Source organism: Ascaphus truei, chromosome 4, assembly GCF_040206685.1.
Source record: "Ascaphus truei isolate aAscTru1 chromosome 4, aAscTru1.hap1, whole genome shotgun sequence".
Lineage (NCBI taxonomy): Eukaryota > Metazoa > Chordata > Amphibia > Anura > Ascaphidae > Ascaphus > Ascaphus truei.
The window spans coordinates 97,533,716-97,557,937 of NC_134486.1; the positions used below are offsets into that span (position 1 = coordinate 97,533,716).

General features: G+C 43.3%; 1 protein-coding gene across 1 annotated transcript in view; it reads right to left on the reverse strand.

The window, feature by feature from the left end:
• The window catches only part of KIZ (kizuna centrosomal protein), a 147,613-nt gene that overhangs the window by 93,358 nt on the left and 30,033 nt on the right, over positions 1-24,222 (reverse strand). Inside the window, exon 4 of the mRNA XM_075594941.1 lies at positions 7,128-7,770. Within this exon, the coding sequence (XP_075451056.1) occupies positions 7,128-7,770 (643 nt within the window). The remainder of the gene's footprint in view (positions 1-7,127; positions 7,771-24,222) is intronic.

The following is a 24,222-nucleotide window of genomic DNA, read 5'->3' on the forward strand; positions in this document are numbered from 1 at the left end:
TCATTTTTACACTCGTTTGGTGTGCATATAAGTGAATTCTTTTAGGGTGCACATTCATTTTGTGTTTCCCTTCCCCCCTTTTTCTGATTCACTTTTTAGTTCACAGTTTGCACCCATCTCTTTGATTACCTCACTTATATATTTGACTACATTATTCAATTGGTATGGTCCTGTGATCACTCCCTATCCCTCTGTTGTATCTGTACCTCTCTTGACCCAGCTTACGTACGACCATTCTGAACTCTCTACTCCTGACCTCGGCTATCCTCGCAACGATTACTCTCCACTTTCCAATCCTGACTTTGGCAAAGTACCATAACGATCCGCTACTCTCCAATCCAGACCCGGCAAGTTTAAATGCCTACTCTACCTTCTATACTCCTAACCCTGCAAGATCAATCTACACTCAAGGCGCGCCCTCGCGGTTGTGGGTTGGCGTTTACACAATTCCCTACCTCAGCCTAGCGGTCGCGTGGTGAGCTACACGTTACACGTTAGAGTATGCTCAGCCTATATCCTATATGAAGATACTGTATAGATTAATTTTCTAGCTATTTATTTTATCTGAATTGAAAATGTGCATTTCAAATAGAAATGTAAATGAAATGTACCATGTCCCTTTCCTCGTCCCTGTTTATTATTTTTTGTATACCTCCTGTAACAGGGGACTTATCCCTGTTCACAAATGTGCCTCTAATCCAGCAGTGTGGTGGTTAACTGCTGGTAGCACATTAACTAACACCACCTGCCTGATTAGAGGTGGTAGAAAAAGCCTAAAGAGACTTCTTATATCTGCTTATGTCCTGCTATGTGTTTGGGGCTGGGAGACCTGCTTAACTAGGAGTTGTGAATTGCATGGGATTTCACTAGAAATACTCCCAAGGGAATTAAGCTTTGTTTCCCCCCTCCCCTGTGTTTGGATGATTTCCTGATAAAAAAGGAAAAGGCACAATAAAGCCTTATTATAATTTCACCTTATAAAAGCCTCCAATTGTGTACCTCTGTGAACTTCCGTATACATATGGTGTCCGAAGTGGGACAAGAGGTGTCTTTGAAGTTAAAAAGGACCGGAGATTTTGATGTGAATTTTTTTTTGTTATGCTTTTTGCCTACAAACAGTCTGAGAAAAAAACCTCATGCAGCAGAGATCAGAGTTAAAGGGATACACACCACTGAAACCACACTGCACTGAAACTTACAAAACCACAGATGGACTCTTTGCCCAAATCCCTAGAGGAGAGAGACTGCTGAAGTAGCTAAACCTTATTTTGCCTATCACAAAGTGTAATATGGTCATTGAAATAGGGGGTTTGCCTTTCAGCCATAGTCAGGGTTCAAGAAGTGAGTCAGCCCTTAAAAGGGATAGGTGTTTGTTGTTTTCAAAAGTTTAGCTGAAGCAGTGAATACAGATGGTGACCCACGAGTGGTACTGATTTTGAAAATAAAGGTTGCCACACCGCATAGGACTACCAGCTGTGAATGGAGTATATGCAGAAAAGTGTGAAAATTGATACAAGACTGTGCTGAAGCAGGGGGATTTTTAGCAAACAAATGCTGAGTGTAAAATTGCCCTATAGGGGAAAAAGTGATTTCTGAACTGTGTAAAAGGTTTTTCAAAACCAATTGCTGAATGTTGAGTCACCCTGCCGGGAATGAAAGAAATAGTCCACTGCAAAGAATGTTTTTTTTTTTCTGCAAGTAAAAAAGTCTGCCTATATATATCTTGGGAGCAAAAACAGACACCCAAAGTGTGAAATGTGAATGCCATAAAACCCAAAGATGAGACTGAAAATGCCTGAACTCAGGCAGAAAACCAAATTCTGTTGCTGAAGCGGGGAGATTGCACCTAGCAAGAAAATGGTGTAAAGCAAATAGACTTTTTTTTTACCTAGCAACTGCACATCTTGTATACCTGATGAGAGAAAATGCATGCACACGACTGCTGATATTGTAAAACTTATTCAAGAAAGAAAAATTCTACAGCGATGCCTGTGAGAACTACGACCTCTACAAGCAAAATATGCACACCTGTAGGACTACCACCATTGGGGGTTCTAGCAAATACAGTGGCAACAGCTGCAATAGCGCCTCTTGAGGTCAGGAAGAAAATTACACCTGATAGCCTAAAAATGGAGGACAAGATGCAGTGTTTCTGTAATGAACCCTACCCCACGGAAGAGTGGCCCTTCCAGTCCAATAAAGAGGAAGACCTCTCTTACGGGGAACCCGAACCGAGTCACACCCACAAAACACCCCAAGAATGGTGGGGGTGCCTGAACTTGGCACGAACAGAAAAGACCGCTCCCTTTGATGATGAATATGATCAGCAGGAGACAGAGCGGGAGCAGCAGATCACCCAATATTTCTGGCAGCTAAAGCAACTGCAAGAAAAGCCTGAAGCTGCTGAAGTATCAAATAAAGAAGGAGACCCCAGTATTCCGGATGGGACGGAGTCATCCAAAACAAAGAAGCGGAAAAAGAAAAAGAAAAGCGGTTCTTCGCTTACCGTGGAAGGAACAGACACGTCCGCAGATCCTGTGGAGAAAAAGGGGGACCGAGTTGCCCTGCAGCCTAGAGAAAATGGAGAATTCGTCCCGCGGGTAACCGAATATCCAGAGGGCCCAAGGCAGAAGTCGTGTACCCCAAAGAAGTGTCTGTCCGGTGCAAACAGTGAGGAACCCTCAACCAACCATCCCAGGGAAGTGGAGCCAGAACCAGTGAGTGACGATCCCTTGACCAGCCCTGAAGATGCCCTGAAAAATGCCAGGCATGACTGAGATCTGCTCTGTGAAGAATTGGAAAGGGAGAGAGAAAATAATGCTGAGCTACAGAAGACTGTGCTCGCAATTTACTCTGCGGCTAAGACCGAATTGGAGGATCTCAAGACTGAGCTAGATACTGCAAAGGCTACTATTTCCGCCATGGATGAAAAGCAGAGCCAATCTGATAAAATGGTGGCTACGATAAAGCAGAAGTATGAGGAGGCACTGAAGCAGATGACAGTCTTCCAACAAGAGGTTCACACTCTTCGTATAGAGCTGAATGCCTCACAACAGGAGGTCAACAGTGTCCGGATAGAAGTGGACGTATCTCAGAAAGAGGTTCAGACACTCTGCAGAGCACTGGATGCCTCACATTATGAGACAAACAGCTGCCGCACAGACCTGGAAGATTCCAGAAAGGAACTACACAGTCTCACTGAGGAGCTGGACATTGCTAAAGAAACTATTGGTAATCTTGATACAGATCTCAAAGTCTCTCAGAAGGAGCTTCAGACCCTCAACTTAGAGAATAAAGTCTCACGCCAGGAGAGTGTCATTCTCAAAGCAGATGTGCGTAAATGGAAGGAGGACTGCAAAGAAGCCCTGAAGAATACAGAGACTGAAAAAAGAGAAAATTCAAGATTAAAAAGAGAAAACTTAAAACTGAAAGAAGAACATTTTCAGTTGACAGAAGAAGTCAAGGAAAAGTTTGAAGCAGAGCACCGACTGCAGAACCAACTGCAAGGTCTGCGTACACACCTCCAGTATGCTGAGGAGAAGCAGCAAACGCTACAGGAAGAAAAACTGCAGGCTGCTAAAGAGGTACAAGCGCTGCAGGAACGTCTGAATACCCAGTACGTCCCCACAGAGCAGTATGAGGAGCTTAAGGCCACGCTGCATGTCTTCAGAGCATCATTGGAAGCGGAGCTTCGATACCAGGTGACTCTGTATGAGAGGGAGCGTGAGAAGGCTCAGAAACTGGAGCAAGAGCTGGAGAGACAGAGAGACTGTTCCATTCCCTTGAGTCAGTACACCAAGGAGAAAACAGACGCAGCGGCAACCTTGACGACAAAAATTACAGAGCTCCAGAATATGAAGGAGACTCTGATACAGACTCAGAGGAAGCAAAGTGCGCAGATAGATTCCCTGAGAAGAGACTTGCAAGACGCACTCAAACAGATTGAGACTCTGCAGGCCAGTAACTTACAGATTCCTCCAATACGGAAAAAAGTATTGGCTCTGCCCAAGCACCAGTATCCCACAGTAACTAATGCCCGTGAGGACAAGGGTACAGTGAGCGTTGCGGACTCCACGCAACTTCAAAACAAAATTACGAAGTTTGAGCCACCTAAGAAAGCACTAGCCAAACCTACAGCGGCCCAACAGGCAACAAACAGAGGTAGGAGTGCAGAATCAAAGCCAGAAGAATCCTTAGCTGAGGAAGCTGAAAAAATAGGACGTTCTCTGGAAAAGGAGGTGGAGGTGCAACTCAGTCCCAAAGAAGCTGAACTGGCGACTCCATGGTGTGGAGAAACTGCAGAAAGACCGCTTCAAGAGCAGAAAGCTCTAAGGGCTAGTCCTAACTGCTCTACAACTGTTGCCATACACTTTGTCTACAAAAAGAGGAGTGCCCGACGCAACAGAAATCTCATGACCGCGCACGCGATAAAAAGACTTTACGTGGAAAAAGTCCTCCTCGAGCGACTGAGGAGTGCTGACCTCAAGCACCTTCGGGAGGAGACAAAAATAAACTGGAGAAAGGGCTCCAATCCCAGCGGGACAGAGGGTTCTCTTCCTCCATCCACTCTCATTCAAGTCACAGATCTCGAATGAGAGTGGAAGGATGGGCTTTGGCCGTGGTAAGCCCGAGCTTCCCACAAACAGGGGAGGTATGTAACAGGGGACTTATCCCTGTTCACAAATGTGCCTCTAATCCAGCAGTGTGGTGGTTAACTGCTGGTAGCAAATTAACTAACACCACCTGCCTGATTAGAGGTGGTAGAAAAAGCCTGCCTTTGAGACAGGAAGTGACTCCTTAGCTCACTTGTGGGCTGAACTTTGGAGAACACAGATCACTGGAGCAGACCTGTCTTGAGCTCTGTCAAGAAGAAACAGCAGAGCTGATTGCAAGACACCAAATAAGACTTCTAAACCTGGATGCTGATTTTCTGTGCACGCAAGGGTGCGGTTCCAGGAGAGCAGAGAAGCTTACTCTACAGCAGCTAACAGATAACACTTTCATTCTAAAGAGACTTCTTATATCTGCTTATGTCATGCTATGTGTTTGGGGCTGGGAGACCTGCTTAACTAGGAGTTGTGAATTGCATGGGATTTCACTAGAAATACTCCCAAGGGAATTAAGCTTTGTTCCCCCCCCCCCCCCTGTGTTTGGATGATTTCCTGGTGAAAAGGAAAAGGCACAATAAAGCCTTATTATAATTTCACCTTATAAAAGCCTCCAATTGTGTACCTCTGTGAACGTCCGTGTAAACCTCCCCATTCACCTTTATAATTAATGAACATTTTCAAAATAAACAAAAGAAAAAAACTGTATGGGTCTTATTCCCAAAGTAGCTGTTGCTCATTCATAACTCTCGTCTCAAGCACAACTGCTCTAGTCCTACCTCCCTACAGATTCAACAGATGTTTAATTTTTTTTGGCCATGTATTGTTAGGGTGAAAGAAATGGCTACCAGAAACATTGAACACTAGATAGCCAATTAACAATAGTAACGTCGTTAAGATGAGAGGGGAAACTGGCACAATATGCTTTCCAAACAAAAGACAGGGGTGCCCAATGCTACATCCAATTGACAAAACATATAAAGTAATAAGTATAAAGTTTAAATACTTCAATAATAATAATATTTACTTGGTTATTTAGTTAAACCCTTTGGCCAAAGCGTCATAAGCCTGCATACCACGCCAAGGTAAACCAAAATGAATGCAGGTCCTAACACTAAATGGCTACCAGAAACATTGAACACTATATAGCCAATTAACAATAGTAACGTCGTTAAGATGAGGGGAAACTGGGAGCATGCTTCTCCATAAGTTCCTCAAATTGTCTTTGCCTTTTGCCTCTGCTTCCTGACAATTAGGCTGCAATGATTTCAGAATAATAGAATAAATGCTAAATGAATTGGTGGTTCAAAAGGTGTTAAGAACAAAAACGAAAAGCAAAAATAAATTGACCTTCCTTCAAAATGTTTGATTCTTTTTTTTTCAGTAGAGATGCGAAAAATATTTGCTCTCATGGTAAATGTTGGACATTCGTGCCAGTCAAAGAAGTTGCAAAAACTTTGATTAAAAACAGAGAGCAAGTAGCAATGTCTTCTCCTTCTTCAGTAATTAAAATGTTCTGGTTCAAGGAATTTTCTTAAAATTCTCTTATTTTCCAAGACGCAAATAGGGCAGAACAATGACAGTTGTCAGATTTTACATGAACAGAAAAAAGTGTGAATTGCAGAACATGAAAGAGTTCCCCAATTTTGAAGAAAACAAACAAACTTATAAAACCATATTTATTAAGCAATGCTAAGCCATAAAACACCTTTCAGTGGTTCTACATCAAACACCTTTTGACACTGGAAGGTATATTTTGGAGCAGCACCTCATAGCAAATATGGACCAGTGTGTGCGGTGTGGATTTTGTTATGAATCTGTGAAAATGTTCTCAACTGGAACCCAACAACTAAAGAGTTATACGTGTTGCTATAGCATATCATGTGTAATATAACATGAAAGTGACAAGCTGGTAGTAGAGCTCTTGCAGGTAGGGGTCTGGTCTATGCAGTGGGAAAACCTGGTACGCGGTGCAATTTCAGCTCAGTGTGACAATAGTCAAGTCCCTTAAGCCAACGCACAACCCCAGCAAGCTCTAACCCTTTTCTGTCTTTTGTTGCGAGTCCCTTTAGCTCTCTGCTCTCCAAGTATTAAAAATGACTTTGATTGTAAGCTCTTTGGGGCAGGAACTCCTTTTCCTAATGTTACTTTTAAGTCTGAAGAGCTTATTCCCATTATGTGTTCTATTATTATGTCACGTGTATTACTGCTGTGAGGCGCTGTACATGGATGGCCCTATATAAAGACATACATACATACATGGTGCAGGCACTCATGATGTGCCCATATTACTTAATGTAAAGAACTATCAACAATTCCTACATTAAAAAAAAAAAAAACACAGATAAAGTCAAGTCAACATGTTAAGCATGCCCGTGCTCGTTTGCAATTGGACTACCAAATATTTGCTAGAAATTGCTGACTTGTGACCAGACTATGAAAATTATGATATCAAAACAGACGTAAAAAAACCACAGTCTGTAGATATCCCTAGGGTGAAAAAAGTAAACTCATCATTACCTGACAGATTTCCACAGCCGCTACGTTTCTCTGAGGTTTGTTTATTTATGTAATCACAGGCATCAGGTGAAGATCCAGAGGAGCTTGCGTGTGTAAATCTCTCTTCATTAGTAACCAGGCTTTCATACATCAATGCATCTTCCACCTTGTTGCCTGGGCTGTCATACTGTAAATCCCTTGCTCTGTTGTCTGGACTTAATCTTTCCCGAGTCTGTGAGCGAAGTTGTGCAGATTGCTTGCTTTCAACTAAATGTTTCCTACCTCTTTGAGTCTTGTCGATTTCTACACGGTCTGTTCTTCCAGCCTCAGAAGATGCAATGGATGTGACCGGCATTTTTTGACTAATCTGGAAGGATGTCTCCCCATCTATTTTGTCAGGCTTATTTAAGCACTGAATATCGCTATTAGCTGGTACTACACAGCTGTCTGTCACATTGCCGTTTATTGCTGCCTGTCTGACTGAATGTGGGTCAGAAATTGAAAAGCTCTTTGTGGGCTGGGGAGATTTCCTCTGTGTAAGGCAATGTTCAATGCTTGAGTTGGCTGACATTTGGCGGCCCATGAAGATTGTTGCAGGATGATACATTCTTCTTGACATGTTTACGCCGGTGTTAATTTCTGCCTGTCGTGAAACTTGCAGCATCTGTAAAATAGAGGTTGTGGGGCTTTATTGTAGACTGTAAAATTATATATCCCCCTCCCCTCCCACCACACTGCATGCATTTATAGAAGAGCAAATGTTAAGATGCTTTTAAGATGCTGAAGAAAGGTTCCCTTTTTAAAATACAAAATATACTAATGTTGGATTGTGTATCAAGTTCACATAAAGCATCCCTTGGAACAGATTATGTTGGTATTGCAGTTTTAAGCAACTGCGCAGTAAGACTCACCTAATACAAACAGCACTCTTTAACAATTAGCAATGTACTCTTTAACAATTAGCAATGTGAAAACAGGGCAAGGTGGAAATCAGAAATGAAAGCGGGAATAGTGCACCTCTGTCACAATATGTGCAACTTGATAGGCAGAAATCAAACTATGACATGCAATAACGAGTACATTCAAAATGAAATTGCGGTATTCAGTAGTGGTTTATGTTAAAGGTAGTCAATGCTTTTTCAACAGGATGCCAACTGATCAACTTTACAGCGATTTTAACATGAGATCACTATTAATTCGATAAGGATTAGGATAAAAAACACAATCCCAATTCAATACGCGTAACAATCAGCAATGATTTATTAAATGCAGATCATTTTAAATCAGGTGATCATTCTTCATGAAATAGAGATTAGAGTATGACATGAGTCATCACTGATTACATAGAGATCATAGGATGCATTACACGATCACACGGATTGAAAATAGATCAAGGTGTGTGTGACATGGCACAAGATCATGAGGTGGCCGGGATAAAGTTTCAGACAATAATCAAAAGATTAATTAAGTGTTCTATCACCGATTATAAAATGACTAATAAGATATATGGACACACACACACACACACACACACACACACACACACACGTTGTAGATGTAAGTCATTCATTACATTCTTTGAGTACTGAGGAAAGGGTGATTAAATGCTCTTTTTGACAGGAAAAATTCTGTATTTAAAAAGGAAGGTATTTTGATATGACAAGGTCTGAAGATTCGCTTCAGGCTTTCAACTCGTCCGGCCAGGGCATTATTGGGCAGTAATGTCCTGTTCTGAGTAAACAGTAAATTATTACTATTATAGGCCAAATATAGGCTTTTTTCATAAATAAGAGACTTTTGTACAGTTATATAGATTTTTTTTTTAAATTAAAATGGTAAATACATTAAAGCACCTCTATATTCACTTACACTGCAGCTATCTATATCCACACACGGCCACCCCCTCTGTGTACACACACACACACACACACACACACTAGACAGACAGAAACTGCAGCTACATACAAACTCTGCAGACAAACACTTACTTTGCAGCTACATATTCACTGCCTCCTGACCAATCCCTTTCTCTGTCTCAGAGCTGTTCTGACAAAGGAAAAGCTGATTGGCTAGAAATAAAAACTTGGCAAGCTGCCAAAAATTCCGGGCATTACTGAATGGATAATGCCCTGAATTTTAACCAATCAGAGAGCAGGGATTTCAATAATGTCCGGAATTTTACAGCTTTAGCCTATAATAAATAATATTCCCTCTCCTGGCTTCCTATAAAATCCTGTATCACACACACAATTCTCCTCCTCATTTTTAAAGCTTTACACGCTTCTGCTCCTCCTTACATCTCAGCCCTAATTTTTCGCTATACAACATCCCGACTCTTGCATTCTGCTCAAGGATGTCTTCTCTCTACCCCTTTTGTGCCTATAGCCCTCTCCCACCTTAAACCTTTCTCACTGACTGCCCGGCACCTCTGCAATGCCCTTCGCCTCAATATCCGACAATCACCCTGTCTATTCACCTTTATGACACACCTCCTTAACGAAGCATATGAGTAGCTCCATGACATACTATAGACCTCATACATAAAGCTTGGCCCCTTGCAGACGCATATACCAGAACCCCTTCCTACTGTCTCTGTACGTTCGCCTACTTACCAATTAGATTGTAAGCTCTTTGGGGCAGGGACTCCTTTTCCTAAATGTCACTTTATATCTGAAAGCTTCTTCCCATTATGTATTATTTATATGATTATCACGTGTATTACTTGTAAGGATTCTGCTCAATCCGTGCTGGGTTTAACTGCCAGTTCGGGTTTTCTAGGTTTCCTGCCCTTTCTGCTCAATTTGGCCATTTTGGATACTGGCAGCCTGCAAAAAAGGCTGCACTTCCTGGTGGGAGTTGCCGAGCAAGGTTCTAACGTTTGTAGTTCCTGTTGTCTACGCTGTCGCGCTTTACCCTTTTGTCTGTTTGGATTTCCCTGTTGCTGATCCCGGACCGTGACCTCGCTGCTTTCTGCTTGCTCTAACTCAGCCCTGCGGAGCGGCTTCCTGATTGGAAATGAGCACCGTCACATTTTGCTTGGCCTAACATGGACCCCGCTGAGGTAGAGCGAGCCGTATCTCTCAAAGGTGAACTGCTTGGAGATCATGAGACACGCCTTGCCCAGCAAAACCAACAGGTGGCACTTATTTCTAGCCGACTTCAGGACATTTTCACCCGGCTGGATACAATCCAGGTGGGTTCTACCCCTGCACCGCCATTTCTGGCAGTGTCTCCATCGCCAGCTCTGTCATTCCCTACACCAAGGGAACCATGGATCCCAAAACCTCTATATTACGGAGGGGACTCTATGACTTGTAGAGGATTTTTGAACCAGTGTTCAATTCAGTTCGAACTCCAGCCCTCCATGTTCTGCACCCATCGATCTACAGTAGGTTAGTCTACGTAATTTCCCTACTGACAGACAAGGCTTTGGTTTCCCCTCTCTGGGAAAAGGAATCCCCACTGGTTAATGACGCCGTTGCCTTTCTCCAAGCATCCAAAAGAGTTTTTGATGCTCCCGGTCGCGGGTCTTCTGCTTCACTCCTTTGAATCCGGCAAGGAACCCGTACAGTGGGCCAGTATGCCATTGAATTCCAAACCCTCTCTTGCAGAGATGGCCTGGACCAATGAAGCTCTGCTGGCAGCATTTTGGCAGGGGCCGACTGTTTAAAGGACGAACTGACTTGCTGGGACACCCCCAAGGATCTGGAGGAATTATTTGCTCTCTGTATCAGAATAGATCTTCGGATGCGAGAACGACAGACCGAGCGAGACCAGTCCTCAAAAACCCCAATAATTTGGCTTGTCCGAAATAGTCCTAAAAATTGGGAAAGCTCCAGCTCTGGGCATTCCTTCTATTCCTTCTCCATCTCAACCTTCACAGCTGCTCCTGCCGGTTTCACTCTCCTGGGGACCAGTCACGATCTTCACTGAGGCTTTTGTGCATTCAGGAGCCGCAGATAATTTCATTGACCACACATATGCGGAACTCCACTCCCTTCCTCTCCATACTAGAGAGATTCCATTAGCGGTAGTGGCCATTGATGGAAAAACTCTGGTAGCAGGGATCATCACCCTCAAGACTAATCCTTTGCTGGTTACGGTTGGGGCACTTCACAAAGAGACACGGTCATTCTATGTCATTTGCTCTCCCTCGACTCCACTGGTCCTTTGCGGCACCACAACCCTAAGATCGATTGGGCGACCAATCAAGTGACAGCCTGGGGACAACATTGCCTTCCGGTCTCACACACTATCTCCGAAGTTCAGCTACCTACAGAGATGTCCTCGTCATGCCTTCAAGTTTCTTATCAGGAGTTTGCCGATGTATTCGACAAAAAACAGGCAAAGGAGTTACCGCCACACCGACCTTATTATTGTGCAATCCACCTGCTCCAAGGGGCCATCCCTCCTCGAGGCCGCACTTACCCCCATTCGGAATCAGAAACCAAGGCTATGCGGGAATACATTTTGGAGAACCTTCAGCGTGGGTTTATTCGCAAATCAAGTTCCCCCACTGGTGTGGGTTTCCTCTTTGTTTCCAAAAAAGACGGTGCTCTCAGCCCATGTATTGATTACAGAGGTTTAAAAAAAAAAAATTATGATGTTGGGAATTGGGAACTGCTAGCCATGAAAATGGCTCTAGAAGAATGAAGACATTTGAGGGGGCAACTTCTCTGATCACAATCCTTACAGATCACAAGAACCTCAAATATATTTTAGGAGCAAAAAAAGACTTGGACGTGTCAGGTGAGGTGGGCTCTCTTCTTCACTTGGTTCAACTTCAAGTCAACATCCGCTCGTTTGTCCAAACTATTTGTCCCTCCACAATTTCAAAGTCAGGTATTGCAATGGGGTCATAACCCACAAGATGGCTAGTCACCCGGGGGTCAGGAAGACGTGATTTCCTCGAACAAATCTTTTGGTGTCCAGAGATCCACAAAGACGTGATAGACACCCGTCCGTGGACCCAATTATCCATGGACTTTATCATAGAACTGCCACCCTCCAAGGGTATGACTATCATACTGGTAGTAGTCGATCGCTTTACACGTCAAGCCATTTTGTTCCTCTCAGGAAGTTACCCACAGCTTCAGAACTATCTGAAATCTTTATCAAGAAGATATTTCGCCTTCATTGAGTCCCCACGGATATAGTCTCGGACCGCTGATCCCAATTTGTCTCAAGGTTTTGGAAGGCCTTCTGTCAAAGAATGGGCATCTCCCTTCATTTTTTGTCATCGTACCACCCCCAGTCCAATGGGCTCACGGAAAGGGCCAATCAGTCCTTAGAATAATTCCTGCAATGTTTTGTATCTGAACTACAGGACGACTGGGCTGATCTCCTCCCGTGGGCCGAGTTTTCCTGCAATTCTATGAAACACGATTCCACATTGGAATCTCTGTTCTTTTGTGCCTACGGGTACCACCCTTCTGCCCTTCCTCTCAGGTCCTGTTTCTGGAGTTCCCGCAGTGGATGATAAGATCCAAGAATCTGAGTCAATCTGACCAAAGCCGCCATGCAGCAAAAAAACCAGGCGGATAAACGTCGACCACCACCTCCCCCATTTCAAGTGACAGATCAGGTTTGGCTGGCTACAAAAAATATCCGGCTGAAACTGCCTTCCTTCAAATTGGGCCCAAGATCATTGGACCTTACAAAATCCTGAAACAGGTCAACTGGTATTTCCGGATAGCTTAAGAATACCTCCAGTGTTCCAGGTCTCCCTCCTCAAGCCGTTCATCCAGAACACCTTCTCTCCTCCTATTGTCCCTCCTCCTAGACCGTTCTTGGTGGATGGCCAGGAGGAAATTGAAGTATGCCAGATAATGGATTCCTGTAGATTCCGTGGCGGGCTACAGTACCTGGTCCATTGGAAGGGTTATGGACCCAAAGAGAATTCTTGGATCAAATCCAGGGATGTCCATGCCCCCAACCTGGTTTGGGCGTTTCATCGGAAATTTCCTGTCAAACCGGCTTAGATCGCTCGGACTTCTCGTCTAAAGAGGGGGGTACTATAAGGATTCTGCTTGATCCATGTCAGGTTTTGCTGCCAGTTCGGGTTTTCCAGATTGCCTGCTCTTTCTGCTCAATTTGGTTACTGGCAGCCTGCTATAAGGCTGCACTTCCTGGTGGGAGTTGCCGAACAAGGTTCTAACATTTGCAGTTCTTGTTGTCTACGCTGTCACGCTTTATCCCTTTTGTCTGTTTGAATTTCCCTGTTGCTGACCCTGGACCGTGACCTTGCTGCTTTCTGCCTGCCCTGACCTTTTGCCCGTTTACTGGACCCTGCACCACTGCCGCTAGCCCTGACCTGCCTGCTTACCGACTACGGATACTCTAACAGGACTCTGTTTTTCTGCATCACTATCCTCAGCCCTGCGGGTCCGCTTCCTGATTGGAGACGAGCACCGTGAAGCGCTATGTACATGAATGGCGCTATATAAAGATATACATACTCAAGTACAATATTTTCTTAAAATAAGGGTGAAAGGGGCAGAAAGAGACCCTTGCTAGGAACACCCTTATTTATTCTTTTGTTTTCTGCTGCCATTAAGTAGTTTGTCCCTGCTCGACCAAGATTCTCCTTTGAATGGCAGCAATAAAGATGGGCATAGCTAGTCTTGGCTATACCACTCTGTTTGTAACCAAGGTGTTTATGGGGACTTACTTGTATATAATAATAATAATAATAATAATAATAACACATGTTCTTGTATAGCGCTACTAGTTTTACGTAGCGCTTTACAGAGACATTTTGCAGACACAGTACCTGCCCTGAGGCACAGGGAGATAAAGTGACTTGCCCAAGGTCACAAGGAAGTCGACACCGGGAATTGAACCAGGTTCCCCTGCTTCAAACTCAGTGCCAGTCAGTGTTTTTACTCACTGAGCCACTCCTTCTCCCTTATATATAATGAAATAAGTTCATTATTTTCTGGAGAAGTGATCCAAACTTCTGCATTAACTTTTTTTTGCTGTCAGATGCCTATTTTTGCTGACATATGTCCGTCCGTGGTACTGCACATATATAAATAAAATCTCCCTGGTGCAGAATATGTTGCAACTATATGCTAATTGTTACATTTTAAAGTTGAAGGGTGATTAACACCAGTTATCAAGACCCCCCTCAAACAGAGCAGGTCTAAAAAGTTTATCCCAGCTTCAGCGCAGGTGGCTTACTCAGTGGCTCAGTGGAAGACTGCACACCCTGTGCTGAAGCAGGGATAGCCTTAAAACCCGACTTGTTCAGGGTAGGGGGGGGGGGGGTGGTCTGTCTTGAGGACTGGAGTTGAAGCTAGTTGATCAGATGCAGCAGAAGCAGCAGGAGTTCCCCACAATGTAGTGAATGCATCTGAAGATAAGGATAAAACTCAATAATGTCATTAACACCACAACGTGAATTTCAAAATTACGCTGCTGCTGTATTGCAATATATACATATACAGTACATATACTTCAAAGAAAACCTCAGCTCCAGATACTATAAAATAATGAAACACCTAATTAAACTAAACTTCTAGGCCAGCCTTGCATGCAATAAAGCATCTGTTATGAATTGAATAACTGTATCCTCACTATACATGAAATAAGTTGCATTTGGTAAGTAGCTTTTAAGAAAACAGACAATGAAATTGCAAATGAAAGCGTTTGTGGGCTCACTTTGCATATATTCACTTTGTGTGGTTTAGTTGATGGCAGGGTGGGATTAATGGACAGGCAAACTAGGCACCTGTCTAGGGCCCACTGGGACAGTGGGGATTCCAAAATGCGTTAATGCAACAGGAAGAAGAGGCCATCAGCCCCTCTATGTGCTTATTATGTATGTGTGTCTGTGTGTTCGATTACCGCTGTGTGTACCCTTTCTTTCTCTATGTGCTTCCTAGTAAGCAAAAAGGTGGAAGAACCCCTAACTTGTACCTCACCTGGGGCCATCTTTGACCTTAAAGCTGCAGACCAAGCAATATCCTACGTGTTTTTTTTAAAAAATAAATCAGTTCTGTACTATGAGAAAATACTTGTAGCGTTTTTTTAAATCACTCTGAAAGAAATGTTTAATGTATTATAGTGTAACAAGCATTTTTTGTTTCTATAGCAACCATTTACAAAGTCACATCCCCTTGCTCTTTTGAAACAAGCTCTGGCACATCCCTTTTTGAGCCCTGCCCTCTCTCTAGCAGTGCACCAATTGTATCTAGTGACTGCCTGGTCACATGATCTTCCCCACAGAACTTTGCATCTTTGGTCCTCTTCTGCTGCACTGACAGCCATTTAGTGAATCCCCTGAGACGAATATTCGACGATCGATCCATTCTCCTGTGATCGATCGGCAACATAGCTAATTATCATTGTGCGGATTGTAATGATGCACATATTAAAAGGAAATAAATAAAATAAAAAAATGCCCTACAAATCCATTCCTTCTTCAGTCTCCAGGGAGTTGACCAACTCTTTCTAGTTTATATGAAAATCAAAATGTGCTGGGAAAAAAAAAGGTATATATAAAAAAATAATAATAATTCAATGAAAAAAACAAAAATCACATATCCCAATGGAATCTGAAGAGATCTCTAGCATTTTCCTACCAAATATCCCTGAAAAAAAAAAAAGACGTTTTCAGATGGTCCATATAGCGGTCAACAGGGTAGGAAAAGTGCAGAAACAACTTCCGGTAAACTCAGATTTAGTCCTGCTAATATAGCAAAGAAAGCAAAACTAAAACCTGACTTCTACCGTAAAAAAAAAAAAAAAGTGTGTGGCCTCTGTTTCTTTTCTGATAAGAGTCTTAATACCAAACAGTTAACTGCACAATAACATTTTCTTGGCAGCTAGACTGCCTGCTTGGCAGATATATAAAGCAGGTAAAAGAAGGAAAAGGTAATTTCTTGGCTGAATGATTCCATCGGTAGCTATAGGGCAAACTAGAAAGTCTTTTAGTAAAGTAGCAGTTGATTCTTCTATCAATCTGCAGCACACATACTCTTCCAAGGGATGCATTAAATATGAAAATCATATCCCGTTATCATCTGTTTCCAGCTTTCAGCCCAGTAAGCTTTTCTTAATGAATGCTGCAGCCTAAGGGACAAGCACGCTGTTGGCTTCTCTGAATAATGGAGTGATGTTACCAGTTTTGCTTATTACAATATTGACTTGCTGAGGGGGATTCACACACAGTCACAAGTGACTACTCTTGCCAGCATGCTCCAAGTTATTACACAATGTTTTTAGACATTTTCATCTGAAAGGGCTTTGCTGCTTTTAGTGAAGAAAGAAGCGATGGTCTCGAACTGCATCATTTATATGGAGATAGTAGGAGGGATTAGAAGCCTGCATTACTACAGATACAGTACATAGCGGAATACATTTAAGCATTCTTTGTCAGCCTTTTGTCAGTCCTGCAGATGTCATCTGCTTCCTCCCCCTTTGTAAAAAGGTGACAATGTACAGAACCAACAATGTAATGTACAGATCAAATTGCAGTTCTCTGTTCTGTTTTGTAATAAGTTATAACAATATTCTGGGGGAAAAAAATATCAATGTTTTACATGCACGTGTATAAATGACCATGAGAAATAATAGATATTAAGTAAAAGTTGAAATGTGAAACCCATTCAAGAAAAAGAAAAAAAAAATCTCTGTAGAAGATTATAATTGGAGCACAGTTACAAAGGTGATTGAATTAAAGCAATATAAAAGGGGGTTTATTGTCACTGTAGAGATGCTGCCACATAATAATGGCAATTAAAAAGAGTATATGATTATTATAATCATTATGTGGCATTGTAAATAAGCCCTAAAGGCAGAAGACAGAAATATTTTATTGTGTATATTTGGCTGTGTACACACACACACACACCATTATTTGTGAAGGAAGCCTTAACGTGACATTTAGACCATTATCCAAAGACTGTTAGACCCTCGAGCTTGTAGAGCAACTTGAGTTTGTAAGTGAAAGCACTTCCCCTCACCGCCATCTTCCAATCCAATGATCAACGGTACTTACTAGAATTGTCTTCAAATAACCAAAGGTACTGTTTAAAAGTGTAAGTCAGACTGTCTTGCCATTACATCATTGTGAAAGTATATAAATATTTATTGGTTTTTACTGTTAAAGAGGCAATACAAGCAGCAAAAAAAAAACTGATCGATTAGTCTTCCCATGATCGATCAGCAAAATCCTGCTTCCTAGAGTTCACTAAATGGCCGCCTTTCAGTTTCAAATCAATCCTGTCAGTCAGTGCAAGGCCGCGCGTATAGTGCCCGCGACGGCGACGGATGACATCACCCGTCGCCACCCACTCTAAACCGTTCGGCGTTTGCAAGAAAGCAGTCATCTGACTGTCAACAGAGACTTGTTACAAGACGACTTTCTAATAGTTTGGCTGATACAGGGTAGATTTGTAGACACTAAAGGGTACAGTCCCATTTACAACTACAGGGTCCTAATGTCTGTAATATGTTCAGCATATATACACTTCCATATATTTATTTGGGGTTATTTTCCGTTTGTCTCGTGTCCTTTCCTAGCTAATCATATTACAAAGAAGATCATGCATTATTTCAGATTCATTGATCTTTGGGTGGAGCAGATAATATTTCAAATCATCCACTTCATTGATAATCTCTGTTGGAAAGGAACATTTTAAATACATGTTCATATTTTAAACACATTGACTTTTTTGACTTTTGTAAAGGTGTCAGTTCCCTAGGTGCCATTACTACATGGGAGTCCACCTTTAAACATATCTATGCTTGTGGACACTTCAGAGTAAACAAGTCTTTCACTTCACTTCTTTTCAGGAGATTGCAGACAGAACAGCTGTAAATCTTACATTTCAGGCACACTTCCTTACTTGAAGATACAAACATTCTAGCTATTGCACACAGTCCATTTAGTAAGTGTTGGCACAGAACTCATGCTCATGAGAGGCTTTATTCTACTGAAGTCCATGTCAGCATAGCCACTCTGCGTCAACTCCAACGAAGGATATTAATGATCTCAAATCCAGAATATTGCAGAGTAAACCAATGTCGAATTAATTCATAGGCACTCTCTCTGAGAAGTGTTTAACAAGGCTTCTCCTTTAAAATACCTTGCTCTTAAAAGCATAGAATTCTTACTGTCAGTGTCAGGATTTCCAACACAGAGTTGAAAGTTACAAATCTGAGACTTTCTGTGCTGGGACTCAGTTGCATCTGTTAAATTCCTGACTCAACTGTGAGCTAGAAAATTATGAATTCTGCTGTTAGTTTACAAACCAGTCAAGTGCCACCTCTTATTATATACCAATATGGTTAGCATCTCCTGTGTCTGAATATTTCAGGTCTCTTGGGCGCCCTGGCTGTCTCCAATAAGATGCATTATAAACCTGCTGGCAACTGCAGTTAGTTGCCAGGTTAAACACGATCCTCTTATTCTGCCTACCACTTTGCAGGCTCTGTATCCACTGAAGCTTATATTATCTGGCCCTGCTATTGCTCGTCCTTATCCTTGTGTAGTACAAGCCCTGTCTCATTGGCATCTGTGAATTCCTGCACTATGCAGTGTGGTCCTCTGCTTCTTGTCTACGTGCTTCCCCTAATCCAGAGTTGAAATATGGCAGTAGAGAAAAATGTAATTATGGGGTTTTGAACTTCAGGAGTCTGATGTCTTCTCATTGCATGGGCCTAACTATCAAGGTTAAACTTCTTGCTCACATATATGAAGAGGGGGGGATGCCTGCACAGTATGAATCAACTGTCATGGTTGCACGCAAATATAACATTAACTCTGCCATCTAACAAAATGTGGCATAAATGCAGGTAGTGATTTTTTTTCCCCCTAAACTTGGAAACAGATTAAATAAAACATTATAAATCTATCTTATAAATCTAAGAGAGATGATATTCATTGCCAACAGAGTACACCGAGAACAAAGAACTAGTTTTGTTTTTATTACGACTCACATCACACAAAATGTCAAACATTGTAAACAATGTCCTATTAATAGTTTCCCATTAAGCACATAGTTGGGTAACTAAAATAACCACACACTGTAGCAGTTTGGTATTCTCTGTAACAGTCATGAGAATGTAACTCCTAGCACAGCCACAATTTAGTTGCAAGACTGTGCGCACGTAATAACAGTTAGGCTACGGCCCCAGTGCCTGCGCTGCACACGCGCCTGCCAGGCTGCCGGTGCGTGCAGCCGAGTTCCCGGTCTGCAGTGAGCTGCAGGGGGGACGTGATGGGGGAGTGGCCATGACGTTACCCGGCAGGTTCGCCCTCATTGGCTAAACTGCCTGGGGGCGTGGCCTAGCGCTCCGTCACTAGAGCTGATCACAATTTTAATGTCTGCCTGAAAAAGTTGCCGCAGGGGCGGCTCTTGTCCCCGCAGCGCCCACCATAGCGAGCACTGCACCAGCCAATGAGGACCAAGCGGCTTAATGAAACAGACAACTTGCTGCAGATTATACATATAGATTAAGAACCTACTTAAGTGACACTGGGAAAACACAGTAAAAACTCAATGACTATTCAGTACTGTGAAACGGAGGAAGAAAACACGAGCCATGGATCCTGCCATGTTTCTTTTTCAGATGCTACTCACCATAGACCGTTACCACAAAATAGTAGTTTGCATATTATATAGTCTTTGTAAAGCTCCAGATCCCGGATATTTAAAATATTTTGATAAACAAAAAGAGGCCATAAAAAGATTTACTTTTCTGGGCAGAGCTTCCTGAAGAAGCCTACAACCAGAGATGGAAAACAATGGCCACTGACTACTTCTAGGAGCCTAGGCTGAAACACATTCCCAGTGGGTGTATGGTGTCCCAAAACAGACAAGTCGGCAACTTCTTTTATTAAGATTTTTTTAACGTATTTTCTCGAAAAGGAAGCTTGTTCTAACTAGAGTGATATTTTTATAAATCTATGGGGGGGGGGGGGGTTTGGAAGAAGAAAAAAAAAGAGAAGAAAAAGATGTAGGAGGAGAAAAGGCAAAAAAAAGGAAACGAAAGAGAGAAAAGGAAAAGGAAAAAGGAAGGGACTGAGAAGTGAACACATGGGTTCACTCCTATAAAGCTCTTGACAAATGATTAACTGTAACCTTAATCATCAAAACACTTTGTATATTCTTCCATGAGGTTGCCAGTGCATTATACGTTTTCTTTAGTTTGTTTTTGCACGGCAAAGGCAAGCTACACTGACCGAACCAAATGTATGCAGTTTATGAAACAAAGCACAAACCCCATTCAAATAAAATACTGTAAGACTGAAGACTTATTATCCCTTCACTGTTGGAGAGGATGGGGATTCAGAGAAAGGCTAAGCTAGCATTCTTTTTTCTGGAGAAGCCCAGATGTTAAGATAATAAAAAATACCTGAATATAGTTATACATTGATGTTGACCATAAAACAATATATGCAGTATCAGTTACCGATATACCGGCTTTCAAGAAGCAGTGACATTTACTCAACAACTCAAAAGACAAATCTGAAAAGTCAAAGCAATCAAAAAATAATCTTTTCTTACTGTCATTTCCATTTGCCAAGACACAGGTTCCCAAACATTGCCATAAAAGAAGCCTGTCACGATGGACCCAGCTTAATACGACTTTTAATTACAGGGATCATTCATTGAACAAGCAGAGAGATAAAAATAAATTGCGTTTATTCACCTAATGAACGCACAAAACTATGTTACACAAAAATACAGTAAAAAGACACACTTACTTTGGAAACTGGGATAACAAAACTAATCTTTCCTAATTGCACAAACACAGCAAAATATTCCAGGCTACGTCTCTTTCCTGTAGCCTCTTGCTGTTGAATTCGGGTCACTTATCCTCTGAGAAATGTAGACGATTTACTCAGAGCTGGAACTTCTCCAATGTGACTAAATCTCAGGTGATTCACACAAGATGGAACTGATGGACTCATGAAAAACTTAGATGGATCTCTTAGAACTGATGACTCTTGAGCGGGGTTCAAATCTGTGATGGTGATAAAACTCCTCTTCACCCCCACCCCCTCCTTCTTGATGTTACAGCAGAGAACAACTTCCCCATGGCCTGCACAAGCTTATAATACCACCTGGCCAAACCCCCTTTGCTCAGTGACAGAATATCTGGTTCTGGTCAAAGAATCCCCCCAGTTGCTGGCCAGCTGTTTAACCCCTTTGAAGCTCTAACTTTTGTATAGATCCTGGAGGGCATCTCCCCAGGGTCCCTTAAAAGCCAGGCATTCTGTTATGCTTACTTGCCCCCTGGAATGGTCGGTCATAAACTAGCAGGGTGAATCTTTTAATGTATCCTGTCCCCTGCCTGTCATGTAAATCCCCTCACCTCACATAACTGTAACCTACACAAGGGCCATGCCCGTTTATGCATTTACACACATGGTACTATTAATAAAATCATAACAGTCTCCATGTCTCTCTCCTAATCGTTTGCATACAAAAAATTAGAACATTAGGACATTCCTTCAACATATCAAGCTTGGGGGATGGTTAACCCCCATTCTCTTTTCCCTTATTCAAAAACATTGTTACCATACTTCATACATTATATGATTTTCCCCCTGAACCCTATTTTAATCAAACCAACCTCCGTCTTAGACGGAACCTCTCAGAGAAGGGAGAAAAACAGCGGGCACTGCTAGCAAAAAACGGAAGGCTGGACTGTGCTAACAAAAAAATATCTTTATTTAACCATGAACAAAAAATGAATAAAAGAGGGAATAGACCCCTTGTGCACTCTAACGCGTTTCACCCCTACGGGGCTTTGTCAAAGACCTCTTCTAGGGGTGAAACAGCCCGGAGCACGCCGAACCGGACGGAGCAAGAAGATGCAGTAAGTTCCTTTATTTACTTTTACCAAGCCGCCCCAGGTGAATCAGCCATATTTGCGGAGTTTATACTCAAGGGGTCCGCAGTTTATACTCAAGGGGTCCGCTGTCGGTCGAGAGACCGCCCCCGGTCAACCCTCCTTTACTGCTAGGCTATTCCTGTTATTAGGGGTTAAGTCGCTTGTCTGACTTGGCTTGCCTCATATGCTCTCACTCCTGCCTTGACTCCCAACTATCCGGATTTATTGGCAAAAATACTGCATTTGTTATAGGTTTCTGGATTGCACACTCAGCTGCACTGGTCATTTTGGGGGGCTCATCCTTCCCAAATTTTTCCCTTTTTTCAACCTCAGTTTTATACCTGGCTGGAGTGTGGGGATATACATTAACCCCTTGTGTCCCATTTTTACCTTTTCCTGCTCTGTGCTGAAGCATGGCATCCCAGCACCTCTGGAAACGGTAAAACACAAACGGCAATTGTCTCATATTTTGCACACAGTCACAGTAATGCATACACAATGCCCGGGCCCAAGAGCTGACACTCTAGGACCCCAAAACACGGGTCAGGGGTAACCAAGTGGGCTTGACCTTTACTATAAGCCTGGTTCTCCCTTCCCCCACCACAAACACAACTATTCTCTAGACCAGCGGTGCGCAAAGTGGGGGGGGCGCTGTTTTTTTTTTCCGGTTGCAGAGGCCCCGCGCTCTTCCCCGAGGCATTTAAATTAAATGCCGGTGGAACACGTGAGACCTCTGCATCTCACTTACCGTGGTTCAGATGCGTTGCTGTGACGCGTCGCCTTAGCAAGCGACATCAAATTACGCCACGGTGTCATGCGGAGTGACGTCATGGTAACGGGGGTCACGTGACCCCGCGGTGTCATTTGACGACACCAAAACAGGTAGGGGGCGCAGCGCCAAAACTTTGCGTTCCCCTGCTCTAGACTACCTAGTTAAAAATGAGTAAACCAAAAAGGAAAAAAAAAAAGTGAAAACTAGAAAACCACAAGAAATATGGTGTCGCCCAGGTGCAAGTCTGTTTGCACACACATTATTATTAGTATCTTTTATTTGTACAGCCCCAGCATATTCTGCAGTGCGGTACACTGGGGATACAGAGCGACATCAATGACATGAACAGAAAGGACATACAAGTAAAGACAGAGCAGCGCAAACAGATACGGAAGGTAATGAGGGTCCTGCTCCTGACAGCTTACAATCTCGAGGACACAAACCCTACAGCATAGGCAAAGCAGAGCACTCCAAATATATATAAAGCCATACACTGGCGACACACTTTATTGAAGTGTGGCCAGTTCCGCAAGCCGGGAGATTTCCCGGCTTGCAAGTGGCATGCCCTCGGCGTGCCGCGCGTCACCGATGCGCGGTCACGCGTCATCGGGTGCCTGCGCCCCCTGCACGCGCGTCCAGGGCTCCCCGAGGGAGCCCTGGTGTCCCGCGATGTGGGGGACGGCGGCAGGGGGTTCCGGGGGACCCGGCGGACCCAGAGAGGAGAGGGGGAAGCCGCGATCGGCGGGCCTCTCCTCCGCTGCTTCGGCGCGCGCCCGGCACCCTCCGGCGCGCGCCAGGTAACTGCTGCGGCCGAGAATGGGCAAATGCTCGAATAAACTCGGCCGCAGCAGTATGCCATAAAACCAATGGAGAATTGCAGATTTGTGGGGCATTGTGATACCTCATAAGAAGTTCTTTGTAGATTAAATTAAAGAGGGCAGAGCTTTCAAAACCTCGTACTGTACGTTTCCTCTTCAAGTGTACTGGGATAGCACATTTGAAAAAATAAATAAATAAATAAACCTTTGAGGTTTCGAGAACGCTGTACACTTTTGAAGTGAAACTTCTTTGGGCACACCTACCACGAGCAAAATTGGCTGGGAGTGAATGGCGTTGGAGACGGAAGTGATGTCACTGCTGGCAGAAGAGACCGTCAGTGTAACCAGCTTCCACCAGGAGTCGTCACCGGAGAGGAGGAAGGCAGCGCTGGACACACACACTCACACACTCACTCTCTCTCTCTCACACCCCCCCCCCCGTGATGCGCTGAACAAAGCGATGCACCGAGCACCCACCCCTGCTTCTCCAGACTGCACTGCTGGGGGAGCATGCATGAGATCCTCCTCACCGCTCTTCCCCCCCCCCACCCCTCCCCTCTCTAGCAGACTCGCCACCGGTTTCTCCAGACTGCACTGCTGGGAGAGCCTGCATGAGATTTCCCCCCCCCCAAATAGACAACACACACACACACAGGCATGCACTACTGACACTGAC